The sequence below is a fragment of the Seriola aureovittata genome, chromosome 14 (assembly GCF_021018895.1).
Source record: "Seriola aureovittata isolate HTS-2021-v1 ecotype China chromosome 14, ASM2101889v1, whole genome shotgun sequence".
Lineage (NCBI taxonomy): Eukaryota > Metazoa > Chordata > Actinopteri > Carangiformes > Carangidae > Seriola > Seriola aureovittata.
Genome location: NC_079377.1, coordinates 17,020,028 through 17,041,155, shown reverse-complemented (window position 1 = coordinate 17,041,155; position 21,128 = coordinate 17,020,028). Strand labels below are relative to the sequence as shown.

The following is a 21,128-nucleotide window of genomic DNA, read 5'->3' as shown; positions in this document are numbered from 1 at the left end:
TTGTGCTTCCTGACAGGTGGTTTATTCTGTTTGTTTTGTTTGGGTTAGAGGCAAAACTATAGAACCATCTTAAACTTTGATATAATCCTTTAGTTGGCATGCTTTTTTTTAAAGATGACAGACCATGGCAATTCTTCTGTGCTTTCAGTGTCTTAAATCCCTACACAAATATTTTCTCACTTTTGTTGGCATTTCATTTCTGTAATGATTTGATGTTTTTATTTGATGAGTATTTTAAGTTTGTTCCCTGTTTTTGTATGTATTGTCAAGTCAACGTGTATAAGAGGACGATCGTATTATGCTGTTTGTAATTGAAAAAGCTTTCCGACAGTGAGTGGTGTAGATGCTGCAAAACGCGTTAGTGTCCTGCTCATGTCTATATGTCTGTTTGCATAGAGGTGGAGCTCCTTGACAGTTTAAGCCAACAGACCAAAGCACTGGATTTTTTCTTTCCATTTTTCGCTTTCCCTCAGACTGTGAGGTGCTCAGCTTTTTCACTGATTGTCATTACAAACTGTGAGATGATGTTAACTGATGTACATATTAGTAAAAAATAAACAAATAAATAAATAAATATGAAACAAGACAGTGGTTTGAATCACAATTATAAATACACATACGGATGCATACTGTATCAAAATTTGGCAGAAGGTTTATAGGGATATCATATGAATGATTAACCACTAAGAGCAATGATGGATTTTTTTGTTTGTTTGTTTGTTTCTCATAAAGGTTTAGTGGTGGTGGAGCATGCAAACTATTTATGGTTCACTATATCTGAGAAAGGCAACAAAACAAATGCCAGCTTTTTCAGTAACAACATATCAAGTTGTGAGTTTTAGTATTTGCAAAATTATTTGGTTGAGATAATGAATCATGTGCTTGGATTTAACTCACAGATAGTTGGCCAAGTTGTGCTCCTGTAGAGTGTGAGTCTCAAAGCCATGAGGGACTGTATCAAAGTATTCACTTCCTATTCCACATATAAAACATTTGGTCTGCAGGAGGAGAGATATAACACATGTTATGATTCATGAAACACACTTGGACAAACAGTATGTTCTCTAAAGTAAAGTCGAAGAAATTAAAATAAAAATCTGGAACTAAAGACCAGAGGTTCAGTCTTGAGTTTACAATTTTTTGTATTGTTTGTTTTTCGTTTTAGTGCTCTGTGACTCAAACAATGTATTTATTCCACTAGCACAAGAATATGACGCCTTTTAAGTTTTTTACAAAAACATTCAAAAGGAAACCCACAGAAGGCAAAAGACTGTAAATAACAGCAACCTAATACTTCCAGGATTACTCACTGCCAGGTTTTCAGAGGACACAGAGGGACATATTTGCTGAGGATGTGCACCATTCTGGGGCTGCTAAACAGCCAAATTACCTTTGCCCGTGTTTTTGTGGTGGTACAGCGACAGAAAAAAAGCTTCACTGAAATGTGTGGTTTTTGGTTTAATGCAATATTTAGGGAGACAAATTATGGATGGATGGAAATAGCGGCTGAACCTGATTAATTATTGCTGACTGCAGCACAGCAAACAGCATCTCAAGTTGAACTCCTGGGAAAAGCAGATGTAAAATATGTGTGCACCGATTATTTTTTTGAGACACACACATAGTGGGAAAGAGACTACTTAGAGATTAAACAAATTACAAGTATGCATTCAGCGACATCACATCTGTGCCCTTTATATTTATGGGGTAGCTCACCACTGTTTTTCAGATCGTCTATGTCTATGTTGCCTTGTTTCCTCAGTGGTTTAGCCTTTGGAGTTGTTTGCCTGTTGCTAGTACAAACTGTACCTGTTCCTGACTGTCAGCCTGTCTGACCACACAACGTCTCTTTTAACCTTACTTGTCCTGCCTGGAGGGATGGATTTATTATGGTTCTGTTTACACCTGTTGTAGCCTTTAGACACATTCCACTGAGGGATGCATGTTATGTGGCTACCTGATCAATAAACTCCACACACACACACACGCCAAAAAAAACAAACATTGCTAACTCTATCAGTATACAAACATGAGTGAGACAAGACTTAGAGCCTGCAAGTGGAGAGCAGGTGACAAATAGTTGACAAAAAAGCAAAGGATGTGTGTTTTATCAAAAATATACACGCATGTGTGCTAATTACATTTTAAATGATTTTAAATATCAGGGGTTTGTTTATCTCAGATTGAACTCTCTGAAATTATTACGCACTAATTTGCAGGAGAAAGAGCTAATGGCCTCCTCTCATTAAGGCCAATGGTACAATGCTTCCTGTGACACGAGTTCCCACAACAACTAAATCTACTTGATCTACTTAATCCAGTGCACACACAGTCATCTCTTCACACACACTTCAATTACTACTGACCTCAAGCTCACTTAGAAACTGACCTTAAGTGAACCTGCTGCTAAATCATCATGGTTAGATGGTCCTAGAAATGCAATAGACTTACAGTGCATTTCCTTCACTTTTTTCACATTTTATGTTGCAGTTTGGATGGTATGTTAGCAGTGTGCTCGTCTATGTTCTAATGTGCGTGCGTACAGAGGAGAGTATTTTTGTGTGTGTGTGTGTGTGTGTGTGTGTGTGTGTGTGTATGTGTGTGTGTGTGTGTGTGACAAGTGTCAAATCTCACCTCCATATCCTCTTTCACCTGTTCCTGCTGGTCACGAAGCTCCCCAAAGGCATCAATGATCAAGCCTGAAAAAAAAAATGAAAAAAAAGGGACATGATTGTGTTTGTCTGTGTATCTGTTTGAGCACTGTGTGTGAATGACAGGTGTTAGTGAAAATTAGAGACTGAGATGGACAGATACATGAATTATTCATCACATGGTGATTTTTGACTTCTCATTTTATGCATTTCCTTAAGCTGAGCTGTACCTGTAAAACAAATTTAGCATGTGTGACTCACCCTGAATGATGGCCAGGAGGATGATGATGACGAAGAAGAAAAACGTGATGTCAAAGACGATGCGCTCCACTTCAAACTCATCTCCAGCAGGGTCTTCAATCTCATCACCAATGCCCCCACCTGCACGCACGCCCACATACATGTGGAACATGTAGCACTGAAAGAAATCATATATTCTTTTATTGTATAGTACGTATTTCACCTGAGGTAAGTGGTGGAAATGCATATTATTATCTAAGGAGGACAAGAGTATGGTGTCTCCAAACTCCAATATGTTGACCATTCAAGCTGTTGAAAGAAACTGAGAATTTATTTAATGCATTTTTATACCTTCCTCCATGTTGAATTGCTTTTGGGGGATATTTAAAAGTTTCAAACAGCCAGCGTTTTTATACAATTTCACAGAAGAGTGGAAGGTTTTTAATCAATATTCTTCGCCTCAGACGGTATTTCCCCACAAGGGGTTTATGTAAAAGTGTGAGGAAAAAGAATTAACAAGTTGTCTAGCAAGGACTGCACGGTGCTTTTAAGTGTCAAGGATGATATTTTCCTGAAGGAACTTGAACAAAAACAAAATAAAAACTGACGGCCAAAATTTCAAGGAACATTCAAAATTTGAAAGCGCTATATCTTCCATAAAGGTTCAAAAGCAGACTAAACAGTAGAGTGAGGTGTTTTCTGCTTATCTTTGTATTCATATTGAATCATGTCACATTCTACTTGTCTTAAAAAATCGTTGTTGTGGTGTCATAATGATGGGAAAGGGATTGAAAATGACTGTTGCTAAAGTGCTACTGAAAGTCAAGCATAAACAATAACACAGTGAGTGTGACTGAGGATTTAATGTAACATCCCCTGTCTCCTATAATAGTAGGGTTTTATTCAAATGCTAACGCTGCCCATTCACCTGCTTATGTGAGTGACAGTAAAGTCCACATTAGAATAGAGCAGGTGGTGGGGTGTTAATGTTGCGAATGGCCAGACAAAGAGCTCTGCCGAGGCTTGAGGGGCTGTATTCTATCCATGTGTCCATCATTTTATGGAAAAGCAGTGGAAGGACTAAGACAAGAAGCTGTTCTCACTTCAACAATGGGGATCACTGTCAGAATCCTCCTCTACCCATCTCAATCTGAGCAGCTAGGAAATGAGGTGTGTGGCTGTGTTTGTGTTACAAAGATAAACATAGGGAGATAAAGAGGATAGATAGAGGTATTTAGATATATGTGGAGAGGCAGACTGCTGTGTCTGTGTGTGTGTGTGTGTGTGTGTGTGTGTGTGTGAGAGTGTGTCTCTAAATATGCACTTCAACTCACAGTAAGCATGTCATTGCACTTCATGTCTCGGGCGTCCTTGTCGTCACTTTTGTTGTAAAACTTCCTGAAGAAGTTGAAGGCCACCACAGTGTAGAGATACACCACAACTGCCAACAGGCCGACAGTCAGGACCAACTGACACACACATACACACACACACACACACACACACACACACACACACACACACACACACACACACACACACACACACACACAATATAAAAGGACAGACAGAGGCAGATGGGCTTTAATACACTTCTTCATCTTAGAAAAGCCCCAATATAACCCTACAGCGTGAAAGCAAACATCACAGCATGTGAAATGCACATATGAACACACATTGAGACAGATGGAAAGAAAATGAAAAAGAGATCCCCCCCAAACACACGAAAACACACAAAAACGCACACACACACTTACATACCTGTTTCCCATTGTGTGTGACAGAGGAAAGGATGGTACGAAGTGTCTTAAAGCCCATGGCAATGTCCAAAAGGTGGGCAGCGAAGAAGAAGTTGTTAAAATGACCCAGGACTGACATGAGCATGTACCAGGCCAAGTACAAGAAGGACTGCAAACACACACACACACACACACACACACACACACACACACACACACACACACACACACACACACACACACACACACATACACACACACATAAAAACAGGCAATATAGATTACCAGGACAGAGAGACAAATGTGTATTTTAGATAAGGCAGAATCACAGGATATTACCACCATCACTTCTGCAGCATGTGCAATTGTATCAGACACAAATCTAAGCACAGCAGAACAAGAGATTAAACAAATCAGAAATAAGTCATAAAACATCAGACATGTTCTACACACACTTCTGTGTCACATTTTATTATCTGTGAGCATAAATTGCAGGATGTAACACCTTTATCTTGGTTTTGAAGGAACATGAGAGCACACACAAACAAACCAGGCAAAAGCCATAAAATCTTAGACACAACGGAACTTACATTGTCAGTGAACACAACTCCTAGTTTCCAGACCTGGTACTTCATGTCAATGGAGTTGAATCTGAAATAAACAGCATTATCACAGATACATGATGGCAAGAGCCAGAAAAATAAGGTCAAAATGTTCATGGCTAAAATCAGACCCTTGTTGCTACAGTGTCTTTTCTAAAAGAGCCCATCTGTTATGTGGCTTCATCTCAGAATGTCCTGTTCTTCCTCAAGTACAACATAATGTTCTAGGACCTTCTTTTGTCTGGTCACCCCTCTTAGGTAACACACACATGCGCACATCCACACAAACACGTACACAATATTGGTGAGATGGCTATTGATAATGGCATAGGTCATTAATGATCAATCGTTTTCAGATGTTAATTCAAGGTGTCACTAACACGCTGGACATAACAGTAAATAAGCCCATGGTGTTAATGTTCATCAGGTGGGCTCATTCCGGAGTCACACTCACCTCTGCAGTAAAATGCATTAGAGACAGAGCTGCATCGATTTCCTTATTGGAGCATTTCTCTTTCTATTTCAATACCAGGCTGGCTGTATGTAAACATACTTGCAGCTATCATACAAGGAAGGATCCCACATTGCCATCATCATTGCAAACTGCTTTTTGTGCCGCCAAATACTCATCTGCATTCTACATTACCTGTCAAAGGCCAGAATGATTTATTATTTATAATACAAACACAATTACGGATTATTTGAATTTCGTGCTCTGTGGTGCGTTATGCCTCGGTGTACGAAAAACATAAACAAGAAAAAAAAACATTTCAAACGCTCTCCTATTTCATAATCCACCATATTTTTGATCTGAAACTGCACACAATGCAAAATAAATGACAGACTAGATAGCTGCATTTTCACCTTGTAAGAATGCAGAACTGCAAGGACCTGGACATGTTTTTAATACTTCATCTACTCACAGAGCACCCCAGGCTGTGTCTTTCTTGAGCCACTTCCTTCCTTTCCTGTCAGGGCTGAAGTCTAAAGCAGCTTGATCCAGACCCAGGAGTTCACTGATCTTCTCACAGCCATAAAACTCACCATACTTATCCATCACCTGGCAGGGCAAGAAGACAGGTTTACATAGCGACTAAAGAGAATTGCTTCTTCAGTGTCTTTTCATCTGAATAAAGAATGACAAGGGACAGCTCGAGGTAACAGGCTGAATTCCTCTGCACAGTCTGTGCCATAACGAGATGGCAGCTCTGCTGACAAGATGATGGTGCTGCTGATAATAGTTATTGAGCAAAGTAGTAAAGTATTTTCTTGTGCCCCCCTATAGTGGCATGGTGGTTGTGTAAATAACTGAATTTATAATAAATACAGATTACACAGTATTGATTTAGGCTTATATTTTACTCTTTACTTTCCTACTGTTGTATATTTACAGTGAACCTTGCTAGTACATATTTATTTTACTTTATTTAATCATGAAACAGATGCAGAGTTTCTCCTAACTGCGCTGCTATGGCTCTAAGAAACTTTTTGTCACTTGATTTATTAACTTATAACAAGAGCCAACCAAAGTCTAGTTATATTGCAGACCCATTCTGTTATTACAAACATAAGCACTTCAGCATATGCTAAGTAATATCTACAGCCTCCAAACTCAAAAGTGGATTACCAGAAGCACTTGAAGACATTATACCATCTATTTTACTGCAGGCTCTTAAAATGATGTAATACAGAGTATTAAATGTAATGTGGCAGTGCTAGAATTACTTTATATAGACCAAGTGGCCACCCCTATGGTAAAAAAAAAAAAAAAGAAGGCTGAAGCCCAATGCGGAAGTGCCTTAAAATGCATTGCCACTAATGGCTGCTAGATGCTGGCTTCAAAAATATTACTAGCTCCATGGAGATGCATTCATAAAAAGGGGGCCACTTGTCTCAATAACAATGAAATTCAAATGTAGTACATTTGTTTCATTATGGGCTCAACAGCCACTTTCATTTCTTTTAATGTCAGTGTTTGTGGAAATAAAAAAAATATTATGGCTTACAGAGAGCATGTTTGCTAAAATGACAAACAGTTCAGTCAATCAAAATCAGCTGTGGGCGGTGCAACTTCCTGGTCCCACTTGAGCACCCTTCAGGCCACCTGTCCTTTGTCCATATTTACAACATTCAGTCAATGCAAAGACATTCTGGAGCAGTAAAATCAAGGCTTCAAAACATCCCTTCGCATTTCTTTGAAACAGACAGTATCACTCCTTAAATGAACAGTGTATTTCTATTCGTTATGTTTCCGGTTTGGAACAATATGCAACAGAAAGTTGGAAAAGTGTTCCTTGTTTAATAATATCATTTGCAAGTGGAAGCTAATATCCTCTCTGGCTTTTGTCCTTTGATGAGGACACATGCTGATGAGATTCTGCTCTGACAGCTTCATTTGAGTAGTAGAGAGGAAATGTGCTCCTCTGAATACATTTGAAGACTTACGGTTAGATTTTGGTGACTGATTTAATGCATCTGTGAACCAGTAAAACCTGGAACAGAACTCCAGTTTAAGATTAGAATACCACAGTTTTCTTTTCCTGCAGTAGGTTATCTACATTCTTCAAGCCAAACTTAAATGTTTTTACAAAAGAAAAAAGGGGGTTTCTTAAAACAAAGAATAATTTGATCTCCCTTCATAAAATGAGAAGTAATCTGAATGAGGAAGCTTGGGGTGTTGCACTGTCTCTGGAGACAATTAAACGGTTTTGTTACCCGATAGGGGAATAATTACACCTGCCATGAAATGCTTCATTAAATTTCAGTTAGCTTCTTAATGTAGTGTCACCCACTGAAATATGCACACAGTTACAAACACGCATAAGCACACCTAGAATAGGATGTGTAATATTTGTGCAGCCTTCTGAAGATCTTACCTTCCTTTTCACAAATTTATCCCAGTAATTACTTGGAAATGATCTGAAAAGATACAAACATAGCATCAAAAACATTAATAAGGAAAAAGATTATTATTATTTAATTAAAAATGTAAAGACAACTAAAACATCAACGTGAGGGAAACCTTTCTCTACTGTACACGACTATAAATAAATGCCAGCAGTGAGTTTATAAAACTTTAAGCTTAAAACATGATTTAATTCGATGTTATTCCAACGTCACCCCAGTTGATTATGTGACTATGAACATACGGTGTGTTAAGGACCAGTCGGTCCCATTGCCCTTTGATGTCCTCCTCAGGGGGCTGCTCTGTCACGTAGAGCCCATCAAACTCCAGCCTTCGTGCCACTTCCTTCTCACGTTTGAAGATCACCAATGGTACCTGCCAGTCAAAGTCATTGGAGCAATCACTTGTCTCTTTGAATAAACACATCAGTGTTAAATTGAAAAAACAAAAAATCTCTGAACCTCAGACTAGCTGCATGGGTCACAGCCTATCTAGTTTTGAAATAAATTCCCAGTCAACATGATGGGAAAAAGAAGATTCATAGAAGTGGAATGTGTTCATTATTAATCTGAAAAAGTAAAGGGTCAAGGCAGTGTACCTTGAGGCAGTAATAACCAATGATACAACAGAAGGAGATGATTGTGTGTGCTACGGCTAGGAAACGGAGAGAGGGCTCCATATATCCGCTGCTCTCCTCCAGCACAAAATAGACTCTGCCCTCATCGTCGTCGTCTTCAGCAGCAGAGACCACTTCTTTGCTGTAAACAGATGTGATCACTCCGTCCTCTTCTTGTGATGCAGGCAATGATGCAACCTGGGAGCACAGTAAAGCATCCAAAAACATTATAGACAGTTACATGTGGATCATCTCTTATCTAGAAATCCTCTTACTTTAGTTAAACCATTACTTGCAGAATGGTTAGACAGACTCTAGCCAATCAAAACAGCATGTTTATGATTCAGCAGAATTGACCTACAATAGCCTTTTTAAGTGAGAGTCAATATGTGAGATGGTGCAAAGCCACTAATGTAGATGAATTAAGTGTTACAAATTTGCAGTTGTGGAAGAAGCACTTTGATCCTTTCCTTAAGTAAAAGACACTATTTTACAAGTCAGAGTCTTGCATTGAAAATTTGACTTATTAAAGGAACAAACAATACATTACATTATTGGAATATTATTACTGATGCAGTCTCGTATCAGGATTTTACTGTTCGGGTTGATCGCACATGTAATACACTGGAGCTGAACTATAAAGCAGCATAAAATGAGAATATTCATACATTCAAGTACATCACTTCAGTAAATGTATTTAATTACTTTCCAAATTTGATGTAAATTAGAATCTCTCTCACAAGCACACTCTCACCTTATAGAAGAGGAGGATGAAGTTGATTGCAAAGGCCACAAAGAGAGCCAGCAAGCGCATATTGTAAAAAGTCCTTGCAAAGTAGTTCTGGAGAAAAAAAAAGAAAAGAAAAAAAGAGCAACATTCAGGTGTCTTTGCCGTAACATGTTTGTGCCTGTGAATGCAAACTGAAGTGGATCTAAGTGTGCATCCTTATCTGTGTTGGTGTATGTATGCATAAGTGCAGTAGCATGTTTGTCATGAGTGTGTTTGTATATTACCAGCAGGCTCTTGTTACATGTGCTTATCGTCTCGCAGAGGGCAGAATGTTGGTTCTCTGGTTCCTCCGACTTATTAGAGCATCTCTTTGCTCTCCATCCTGCCTCTACTTTCTCATTCCCAGTTTTCTTCTCAGATTCCTTCCCTCTGCAAATAGTCCAAACACAAACAGAGAAGGAAGGTCAAAGAGTTTTATTTTGACAAGGGAATATCAGAGATGATGAAAACACTGTTTTACTTCCTAATAATCTCAAGTTATTTTTTGATTAAGTGCGACATCAACACCTCTGTGCTTAAATTGACAACATACTTTTTATTGATTTTAGCCCCACCGTGCACTATCATCACTACCAAATGCAATATAGTCATTATTTTCCCAACCTTAACTGACTCAGCATCTAATGCTAACAATGTTATGGGGAAGTTAAATAATCCTTCATTGAGGATTTAAGGTGGAAGGAGGAGACTCACTTTTCATTCTCTATTTCAGGCATTTTCTCATCTTCTGCTTTTTCCTCTGTGGCACTGTGGGCCTTAAACTGCTGTCAGTAAAATTCATGAGAAATCAAAGATTAATATGAATCAATATCAATAGCAATATCAATATCAAAGCAGCATGATTAAGAAAAATGAGGCTGAACAAAACAAAACAAAAAAAACCTTGTGAGAAATACAACCTTCTGAGCATCAAACATGAAAAACAAATACATGTAATGGATGTGAACTCATATACAAGATACAAATGAATCCATACCGTCCTCTGATGCTTTTCAGCAAAATCACTGGTGGCAGTTGTTCTGGAGGTTGTGCTGAACAGGTCAGTCAGACTGGCCGTGAGGTTTTGTGTCATAAGTCTGTATTGACCTCCATCTTTCTTCACTTTGAGGCCGAATATGTCTGATATTACATCCACCTCCCTGGGGGAGGTCACAGCTGCCACCTGCCCCATCTCCCTCAATTCTCTCTGGGAAGAGAAACTGGCAGAGTACTTCCGCAGCCGATCCACACCACTTGGCACCTCCATGACCTCATCGAGAGTTGGTTCAAGGATACCGCCGAGCAAATCTGATATCCTCATCTTTTTGGCTCCCTCAATGAGCCCACCACTGACAAAGGCTATGTACAGTACATATATGATACTGCGAATTACAACACAAATGCACCGGACCTGAGCCATAAAAATTAATCTTAGGAAGAAAACAGCTGACATGAGGATATCCTTCAGAGTCATCTTCATTAATGTCTTCAGGTTTTTCACTGACAGTAAAGATGTTAGCAGGAGCCACCAATGATACATGAAAAACGTTCCTTTTTTGTCCAGGCCTTCCTCTTCACTCCTGCTCTTTTCGTCCTCTTCTTTTGCAGCATACCTCTCTCCAGTGTCAGAGTCAGATATCTGGGCTGCAAGCTGCATCTCAAAGATGGTGTCCTCACAGAAATTGACAAACATCTCCATTTTCTCCTTCTCCCCACCTTCATTGACAACATCAAAAATGAACTGCCTCTTGGACTCTTTGACCTGTGGCTTCTCCCACTGTGTGCGGCTAGATTCACTGATCTCAAAGTAGACACGCTCAATCCGTTTCCCACTGCCAAGGATCTCAATGCGTCCTAGATAAGGCCGGAAGTAAGTCAAGACACACTCTGCTGGTTCCAAGAATGTCCTTAGTCTTGAATCGTTGGGCATGTGTTCAGACAAATTGGTGAGGAGAACTGCAATGCTGAAGCCGATGTCTTTGGCCGGCTCATGGAAGCGATCTACAAAGGCCTCGTAATCTACTATTTCACTTTTGTCAGTCTCTGTGCAGGAGAGGAGGAAATTAGTTTCGGCTCGGGAGAAACGCTTGCAATTTTCTGTGGCTTTCTGAAAGTCCTTCCGGGATATGCAGCCCTTACGATCAGGGTCATACTCTCTGAATGCATCTGAGGAGGTGAGGGCTTTAAGTTTGAGGAACGTGTCAAAAAACCTGAGGATCATCTCCACATTTCCTGATGATTCCACCAACATGTCCACCATCTGCTTTCCAATAGTTCCATTGACAACATTACCTGCGTGGACGAAAAGGAGAGAAATATAGATCTAGATTAATGATAAGTTTTAACCCAAATTGCAAACAGCAGGATATGTGGAAATATTACCTTCTAACATGGAGAGCAAAAACACAACCATGTCCTTTTGTAAATCCATCAGCTTTTTCAGAAGCTCAATTTGCCTTGAATCCTGTATGTAAGAAAATATAGTGATAGTTACACCTTATGCTAATTGTGCTATCCTAATTATGGATCTTATATTTTCCATATTGATCTTTTTAGAGGGAAATAAGCTAATTAAATGTCAGTGGATCAACATGCTATACCTGAGAAAGTTTCATCTGCATGTGGGCAAAAACATGGAGGAATCCCACTACAGCGTCCCATAGACGACTGTGAGCTAGACTCTGTTGGTTCCCAGTACATGGCCCCTGCATGAACACACTGATAACGTGAGTTGCTTCATTTAAAAAATGCATTTAAAGTAGTAGAAAGACAAGATATACATATATTCAAAACAGCCAGAAGGCAGATGTTTTCATGCCTAGGAGTTCACAAACTACGACACTATATCTTTTAATGGAAACTGACTGACCTGTATGTACTCAGTGAGTGTGTTGAAGACCTGTTTGGCCACTTCGATGGCCTTGGAGAAGTTGTGTTGGCCATGTATATCAATCACATCTTTCCCTGAGTAGTACCAGTAAAAGTCACTGATCGATTCCTGCAGTGTAGCAAAGCAAAATGTTTTTTTGTGGTCCATTAGCTTTCCTTGTGGTTCATTGAAAACAGATGAACTTGTATTCACACAGTAGCCAAGTAAAGGCTTTCAATGATCATCAAACCATTTGGGTTTTAGAAACACGTATGATCAATAACTGGAAAAGCCATTTACTAGTTCTGCATGATGAGTTAGTCCAGGCTCACTGTCACCGCACTTTTACCTGTACTCTTAGTAAATAGTCCACAGTGGATATAATGATGTTGACAGTTGTGTTGTTGCCTGATTGTGTCCTCAAGTAATTCTGGAAATCTAACACATAAAGAAAGTAGGAGCATATTGAATACAATGTGAAAAGAACATTACAATGTATTTCACCCTGTGTGGCAAATGTATTTAGACAATGGACATCCACTAGAGCAAAGCCAATGTGTGGCGCAGTAATTATGAATCAGTGCTAAGCTCTTATTACCATAATTTCTAAGTGCCATTGAGGTGAAAAACAACAGAGCTGGGGTTTTTTCTCGTTTCTTTAAGTATTTGTTACAACATTTGTCCTTTATTCCATAGACATCAGTATACTTAATGTGAACAGTGTATATGTGGAAACCACACAGAGCAAATAACCTGAGTTGTGTCCTTCACAGAGCAGCTGTAGAAACCGGAATAGGTCACAGGTGAGGTCTTTGTTAGGCATTACCTTCTCTCCTGGGAAAAAGATTTGCAGAAAAGGGCAAGATATGAAAGTATGAAGTGCAAGGAGTGGAGTAATAATGTGGGAAAGGTATGAGAGAGTGAATGAGTGAGAGAGAAATCAGGTCACAGTGGAGTGAAGGGAGACAGCTGTTAATAATATTCAAGACTGAAAAAGGCAGAGAAAAAAATAGGAATTTGGAGTGTGAATTTAGAGTATGTTCAAGGCCAGGGATCTCACAGCTGGCTCTTCTGCTATGACATGGCTGCAGAGAAATGGATTTTTTATTTCCATATGAATACAGTACCTGAGCTCTCGTCCATGGCCATGCCTAATCCCTCTGCTTTGTTCTGCCTCTCAAATGCATTCAGATCCAGAACACTGGGTAGCAGAAAACCACACACACACACACACACACACACACACACACACACACACACACACACACACACACACACACACACACACACACACACACACACACACACACAGACAAAAGGATAAGCAAAGCTTCTGCACTCTTACCATTTTTATCAATCAGTATCTGAAGCCTGCCAACCTTTGTGATATTTGACAGATTTCGACAGAGGATTTTTCTTCCTTTTACTCACCTACATGACCGCATGAGTCCAGCCATGCTCTGAAAGAAGCCAACATCTCGCTTCTCTCTCAGATAATCCAGCATTTTCTATCAAACAAAAGCATCAAAGACAAGGTCTGACAAATGGAGGAGGATGTCATCTGAAGGTATGATTATCTTAAAATGATTTCCTTTTTTCCTCAAGGCACAGTGTTCATGAGAAGACACAGAATATGAAAGTGATGCGTTCTGAATAGGGAAGAACTGAACATGCTGCAAAAAGAGCCCTAACTTTAAACAAAATTCCTGAGTTCGTGGTGGGCTCTGTAATGAGTCACCACGACTTGAAATCATTTATTTCTATTCATCTAATATATAATAATTTTTGTTATGAAGCTGCCACGGCAGTAGCCTACATCTTCCACAGTCAACCACTGTTTTAACTCATTAATATAAGTTTTAATATACTGATGATTTATTTTTCCTCCAAAATGCAATAAATCTAGAAATCGAATCCATCTGCTGCATATCACCTTATTTCTAATCTTATCTCTTACTTATCTTATCTGTGTTAATAATAAGTATCTTTTGTTTCATGATATTAAAACATGAAGTCCCTGCCTGAGATAGGGAAGTGGCCAGTGTCAGTGACAATAAATATGCAAACCTATTTTGGAGATCCTAAGAAAAAAATCTATTACAGTTTTAGGGAGACACCAAAGCAGTATTGTACCTGTTGAACAGTAGCATTCCCTCCGTTGAGAACAGCAATGCCCAGCTTCAGTGTAGGGGCAATCATGGAGCCCATGGCCCCTAATGGGATTAGAAATTAATCATAATATTCGGTACAGTACTGACTCAAAAGCATAATGCTGTATGACTGCTGAAGATCACGGTGCACATTTGAAGGAAGGGGTGAAGCACACTAAATGGCTAATCCACCCTGATGTTCTTTATCCATCTTCTATCTCAGGGAACTAAACATTAACTGAATCCCAGAGGAAAGTTTCACTCTAATTTCAGCTTTTGAGTCTGGGAGTCAGCTCATATTGATTCAGTATTCAACAAACTTAAAGTCTCTTGCTTACAAGTGGCCCATCTAAAGATACAACAACTTTTCCTACCTTTGCTGGCACTGATCGTTTGCAGGACCATCTCAGAAGCTCCACGAAGATGCAGCCTGGCCTGCTGGTACAGCAACTTCTGTTTCTCCATCTCCTTCTCCTGAGCCACAGAAAGGCCAGGTCATGTTTTAGGACATGTATTTATCTCATACAATTTTAATACATTTTTGTTAAGCGATTATAACGCTAAGTGTCAAATACTATTAATTCAATATTTTATTTATTTATTTATTTATTATTATTATTATTAGTCCTCTGGAAAAATGAATAATTAAGGTAAAGAAGAAACATCAAACGTGTATTTCAAAAGTGAGAGCCCATTAATTCACCTCAAAGCTTTCCACCTCCTCTTCTTCATCGTCATCATCCTCTCTGTGGCAACTCTGTGGCAGAAAAGAAATGTTTCTTTATCAAGAAATGTGATAAAAAAGAAAGAAAATATAATGAATAAAAACAGAAGAGAAATTTACAAATTAACTGCCTGTGTTTTTGACATGCACTTTTTGCAATATACATGCACCAAAACATCGAAGCAAATAAATAAAAAAATAAAAACAATATGTTAATAAAACCCACTATATGGTTTGTGTCTCTTCAGTGTATTGCAACCTTCGCAACACTGTCTGTAAAATTTCAGTTCTTTTTTATTATGCATCTTGTTTCCCCTCTGGCACTGAGCAATCCTCTGGCCCCCAGAAAAGGAGGACACTTCTTAAATACAATATTAGCACAGTATGTCCTGACAGTGTAACAGTATATACTTACAAGCAGTCAACCCAATCAAATAATGTTTGATTTGCATTATTTAGTACATGCTTTTGAACACATCAACAGACATTTAGATACCACCAATTAGGTCATTGTCCATGTTGCATTACCTTGGCCATAATAGCAGCGTAGGACATATAGAGACTGTCATTTCCAAGCTTACTGTGGACAGGGAAGACAGATAACAAAATATCAGTGTATGTCAATGTATGGACAGATGCAGCATTCTAGAAATGGCTGGTCAGTGACAGGGTGCAAGCCAATCTGTATCTGATCCTCAATGGATCCTTTCAGTGCTTAAACTGAGCCCCTTGACTGCATTATTGAATGTACCACCATCTCAGAACACCTCGAAGCCATGTGTGGATCTAGACTGTGACCATTTTACTCACAAGTCTGCACAGTGGCATTGAACATTTTTATTGAACACACCAGTACACCTGGAACCTGGCTGATTTGATCACATCTCTGCAGCTAGGGCACAAGTGGGAGTGCTCCCCCACCACTAATGCATTTACAGTGATGTGGAGCAAAACTGTTAAATGTTATGGTCTCAGATATGTGAGCATATCTGGTATTTATGGTATGTGAGTCTCTGTAGGAATATCATGGGAGTATCACAGAAATGCCTCAATTGGATTGGTGGACTAAATCATGTATGTGTTAAGAGCACTACAGGAATACTAGGAGAATACTTAGTTACGTGTTTGTTTGTCAAGGAGCATTAGAAGAAAGTATAACACTACTGAAGGTGTCATAACGGTAATACAAAACATATGAACCTACCTATGAAAAACAGATAACACTATTGGAATACCATAGTGTTACCATAACTTCTATTTAAAAAGTATCTAAGATAAAATATAATAATCATTTCTGCAGGATAAATAAACATATTACAGATTTCAGGCTTTCCAAAAACAATGGCCACAGATGTTAGACAAAAGAAAATCACACATCTGACCAGTTTAATATTTATTTTTCTTGGTGATGGGTGATGACCAGTAATAAAAGTAGAATTGGGTTTTTACGGCATGTGATCTTTTATAATGAACACACACACACACACACACCTCCTTTCTGTCAGAGCGCTTCGACTGAAGAGTGTAATGAGTTGCAGGAGGGGATCGATTGGTTTGGCACCTTCTCCCACATCCTTTTCCTCTCCTCTGTCGCCTCCACACAGCTCCATCACTCCTCCCCTCTGCAGCCCAGAAAAAGAGAGTAAAGCTGCTAATGTGTGCTCTTAAATAATGCCACACACTGACCATCCACATCCCCTGGTGGCTGACTAAAGTTTACACACTGCAGGTTTTCTCTCTTGTAAACACACACTGCACACACTGCACACACATACTGTACTTAACTTAAACAAACTGATGTGGAACTTTTTCTATATATACATACATACATACATTATACATTATACATTATATATGTACAAAAACACTAAAGGTCTGGATGTTTTAACTTTTGAAATACATTTCAAATGTTTTAATTGTTTCATATGGTCAATTTGAACACAGTTCACACTAGGAAGTGTGTCCTGCAGGTAACGACTCTATGCTGTAATGCCACCGACATTCTGCCAATCCTTTCCAAATTCTATACTACATTACTGCTATACTACTACTATACTAAATAGTCATGAATGTAGCCAAGAATGCAGTCTTTCCATTAAGTATACTCAAGGATGTTAGTATGCATTTTTAATTTGCTTGGGTGTGATGTTTAACAAATTATGCAGAGTAGTGAGATGGCTCTAATACTGGCAAACACAACAAAGGAAAAAAGGTATTAAATATTTGGAAAAGACGTTTTCTTTCTTGTAGTGGCAATTCTCAAATTTGGTTTGATTTATGCCTGTCAGAGGGAATCTTGTATCAATGCCTATACTGTACTATAGTTAATGTATAGTGTGAATTTGGTGCAGCAAAGTCTAAGGGATTGGTATTCAGCCTAGAGGATATGCTGCCTAAAAAGCTTAACTAAGGGCAAGAAAATGACTGCATAAAATTAACTGCTTGCAGGATCACAGAAAGGCACAATCAACAGTGAATCCAAATCAATTTCGGGCCACATTTGAGTTACATTTCACAATTAGAAATTCTGGGTTATTAATGGAAAACTCTAAATATGTTTATTTTACTCTTTTATATAGACTGATGTCAATATGGCCTCCTTTTCCACTCACAGCTAAATCCTCCATGAGCTTCTCCTCAAAGCTGTGGTCCTCAGCTGATATCCAAGATTTATTATAACCTTGGAGGAACAGGTTGACAGCTCTATGCCTGTGGGGGGGAAGAAAACAAGAGATTTGCATTTGTCCTATTTGCGTTATACAAATGCAAATAAGATAATGAAAAACAGGTAGCACAGACAGAAAGTAATACACTATAAAAAAAGCTCTGATTAGACTCATTATTACTCATTCATCAAGGACTCCTATACCTATACAAGGTGATGACTGTTAAATCCACCAGAGAGCACAGCGTGCTACACTACAGCTATAATTCTCACTCACACACACACAAACACCAAAATAATATTCATAAATCACCTACAAACAACACACAGCCACAGGGTTTTAATATGCTAATTGATTTGCTCCCTTTGGACCTGATATGGCTGTGACTGATAGCCTAGTTAGGTTTTACATTACCTCTCCCTCACAGTATGTCTCCTGTACAAAGCAGAGCTGCCATTTACACACCTGAATAGGTTTGACGTCCTACAGTGCTACTGTACAATTTAATGCAGCATCCTCACCATTTCTTGGTCCGAACAACAGAAAAAAAGTTATTGAAATAATGTGTGATGAAATAATGGTTTTCCCTGACTCATTTTGTGTATATAAGCAGGTCAAAATAAAGCGCTCATTGAATGGCTCAAGCAACAAAATATCTGATTACAAACACATAAAGGCTAACTTTGATTTGATTACCCTTAATTTAATTATTATTCTGACCTCTTTTCAATCTTCATTTTGAAACTATTAAAATGGATGTCTTTCCTCAAGCAAGACTTATCTAGTGCATGTTCACCAAAATTGAATAAGTTCTTAATCTGTTCACCAACAGCACTTTTGCGTGACCTTCGTATGCATGCAGATGAATGTATACGTAGTTTTAATTTTTCTTGATTTATCCGCCACCTTTGACACCACTGATCGTGACAGACTATTGAAGTGGGTTGGTTTCTCTGTTACTGCACTCCTCTCTTATGAGGGGTCCCTCAAGGGTCGATCCTTGGACCCTGTCTGTTTTCACTTTATATGCTATCTCTGGGTCATCTGCTTAAATCCTCCAGTGGTAGCTCCTACCATTGCTATGCTGATGACACACAGCTTTACTTCTCAGTTAAACCTAACAACATCAATAACCTCACCACCTTTCACAACTGTCTAGCTTCAGTTACAGACTGGATGTCTCAAAATGTTTCCTGATTGTTTTATTAAGGAAGTCACTCTCTATATTGGCCCTCTTTCCAGAAACATCAAATCCACCTCCAAGAATCTTGGTGTTCTCTTTGACCAACATTTGAATTTTGAACCTCCCACTAAGTTCATTCAGTCTTGTTTCTTTCAGTTGAGAAATATTGCGAGAATCAAACCTATACTATCAGTCAAAAACATGGAACTTCTAGTACATACCTTAATTTATTAAGGTATTTAATGCATGTTGATTATCATACACCCTGAAGTGTGTGTTTCAAAAAGTGCTGTATAAGTAATATTAAAAATTATAATTATTATTATGACGATGATGTGAGCAAACCATGCATCTATACATGATGTGTTTGTACCTGGGGAGGTTGTAGAGGGGAGCCATCCTTAGGCAGGCCACCACTGCTCGTTTCCTCTGTTTAGATAACACCTTGTGCCACGCTGGTTTTCTACTTCTCTGCGGGTGTTCCACCTGAGCCCCAAACCAAACATAAATAATGTAACAAATCGATGAATATGAACCTACAATAAGTTCTGTGTCAGCAAGTTCACACTATTTTGGAATATAAATGAACTCGCACCACTACAGCAAACTTTGACTTAAGGACTTGAGGGATTTTCTTTAACAGCAGACTTTACTTTCTTGAATGCAATGCATTCTAAAAAAATGTGTGTTTGGAATAAGAACACAACCATGTTTTTGTCTCATTAGCTCCCAGGCCATGTAATAAACATCTGAAAAGGAGATCCTAGCTTGCATTAACAACAGTTCTTGGAAATTAATCCAAAGTACAGCATTACAGTACACCAAGGAATGTTAAATAAACAGTAAATACAACCTACAGAAATAAGGAAAGCATCTTAAGTAAATAATAAAAAATTCATTCTGTCAAATTCTTGTTCGTGCTTACTGGATTCAAGCTTCTAAGATTATAAATCCGCTTCTTTCACTTTCCTTAAGAATTTATTATCACTCTCTCCCTGTCACAGACCAACAGGCCTTTTTCTTTTTTTTACAGCAGCTATTTTAACTTGTCATTATAGGACGAGAACAGGTGTTACTAAAAACATTAACAATGGGTCCCTTCTGTTCCAGTAAGCCATGACACTGAGCCAGCAAGCATAATACCAGGACCCTGAAACCGAAGCAGCTCAATGGAATTTAGCCATCTTTAATTTCATTATTTACACCTGTGCTCTTCCTGCTGTGACATGTCAAAAAGAAAAGTCTGTAAAAAGGCTGAATGCCAAATGTTTGTCTTGTTGTCACTTGTCATTTGGTGACAGGAAAGTATCATTGGTAGTATCAGTACACACTTTTGACAGATTTGAAATAGAAATCTGAATGATTTTCTGGTAGTTTCGACACTGCTTTAAAAGCTCACCTGGTCTAGATAATAAAGGACTTGAGCTATTCCCACAATCCTGTCTACAGTCCTTGGGGCATCCGTGATGGCCCCTAGCTCGCTCATGTGTTCAGCATAACGGGTCTCCTGCTTCCAGCAACTTGACGCCTATGAGAAGAACAACACATTTATTTCCTTTTTTTCCCAAGGTGCTTGTATTTCAACCATTCAATTAAAAACAATTTCAGAAAAGCTATCGGAGAGGTCCTCAAAACAGCATAAGGTTTATGGCATTGAGAAAAGAGAATCAGCAGTTCAGAGCCAGCACCTTTCATACGACAAAGAAAGAGTGAAAGAATGAAAAAGAATGAAGGAGCTTGGCTGGAAATATGAGTGCTAGCAGTCATCATGAGGGAATCAAGTCCTGAATTTAGCTTTTCCCCATTTTGCTTGAATTCTGTTATGATCAATAACAACAAAGACTCAGTGCTGACTTTAATTTTTTAACAACTAAGAAAGGATGAATAAAGGGCTGCGCGAAAATATGATCAAAGTTCTGTTTATTGATAAAGTTTGTTTATGATAATGACAAAGCAGAATTTATGCTTTTATTATCACTGTCTTATGAATAAACATATTCATCACTGACACATG

General features: G+C 38.7%; 1 protein-coding gene across 1 annotated transcript in view; it reads right to left on the bottom strand.

Annotated features, from left to right (window-relative positions):
• Positions 1–21,128, bottom strand: part of ryr2b (ryanodine receptor 2b (cardiac)) — a 63,120-nt gene that overhangs the window by 2,783 nt on the left and 39,209 nt on the right. The window contains exons 74-103 of the mRNA XM_056396050.1: positions 20,514–20,642; positions 19,488–19,600; positions 17,878–17,974; positions 16,757–16,869; positions 15,794–15,845; positions 15,245–15,298; positions 14,916–15,015; positions 14,525–14,604; positions 13,823–13,899; positions 13,519–13,592; positions 13,145–13,225; positions 12,741–12,829; positions 12,392–12,520; positions 12,123–12,227; positions 11,905–11,986; positions 10,520–11,814; positions 10,237–10,307; positions 9,768–9,912; positions 9,500–9,594; positions 9,368–9,383; positions 8,736–8,951; positions 8,382–8,512; positions 8,109–8,151; positions 6,156–6,292; positions 5,221–5,281; positions 4,653–4,799; positions 4,226–4,360; positions 2,913–3,069; positions 2,635–2,699; positions 898–998 (exon numbers count right to left, since the gene is read on the bottom strand). Coding sequence (XP_056252025.1) covers positions 898–998; positions 2,635–2,699; positions 2,913–3,069; positions 4,226–4,360; positions 4,653–4,799; positions 5,221–5,281; positions 6,156–6,292; positions 8,109–8,151; positions 8,382–8,512; positions 8,736–8,951; positions 9,368–9,383; positions 9,500–9,594; positions 9,768–9,912; positions 10,237–10,307; positions 10,520–11,814; positions 11,905–11,986; positions 12,123–12,227; positions 12,392–12,520; positions 12,741–12,829; positions 13,145–13,225; positions 13,519–13,592; positions 13,823–13,899; positions 14,525–14,604; positions 14,916–15,015; positions 15,245–15,298; positions 15,794–15,845; positions 16,757–16,869; positions 17,878–17,974; positions 19,488–19,600; positions 20,514–20,642 — 4,190 coding nt within the window. The remainder of the gene's footprint in view (positions 1–897; positions 999–2,634; positions 2,700–2,912; positions 3,070–4,225; positions 4,361–4,652; positions 4,800–5,220; positions 5,282–6,155; positions 6,293–8,108; positions 8,152–8,381; positions 8,513–8,735; positions 8,952–9,367; positions 9,384–9,499; positions 9,595–9,767; positions 9,913–10,236; positions 10,308–10,519; positions 11,815–11,904; positions 11,987–12,122; positions 12,228–12,391; positions 12,521–12,740; positions 12,830–13,144; positions 13,226–13,518; positions 13,593–13,822; positions 13,900–14,524; positions 14,605–14,915; positions 15,016–15,244; positions 15,299–15,793; positions 15,846–16,756; positions 16,870–17,877; positions 17,975–19,487; positions 19,601–20,513; positions 20,643–21,128) is intronic.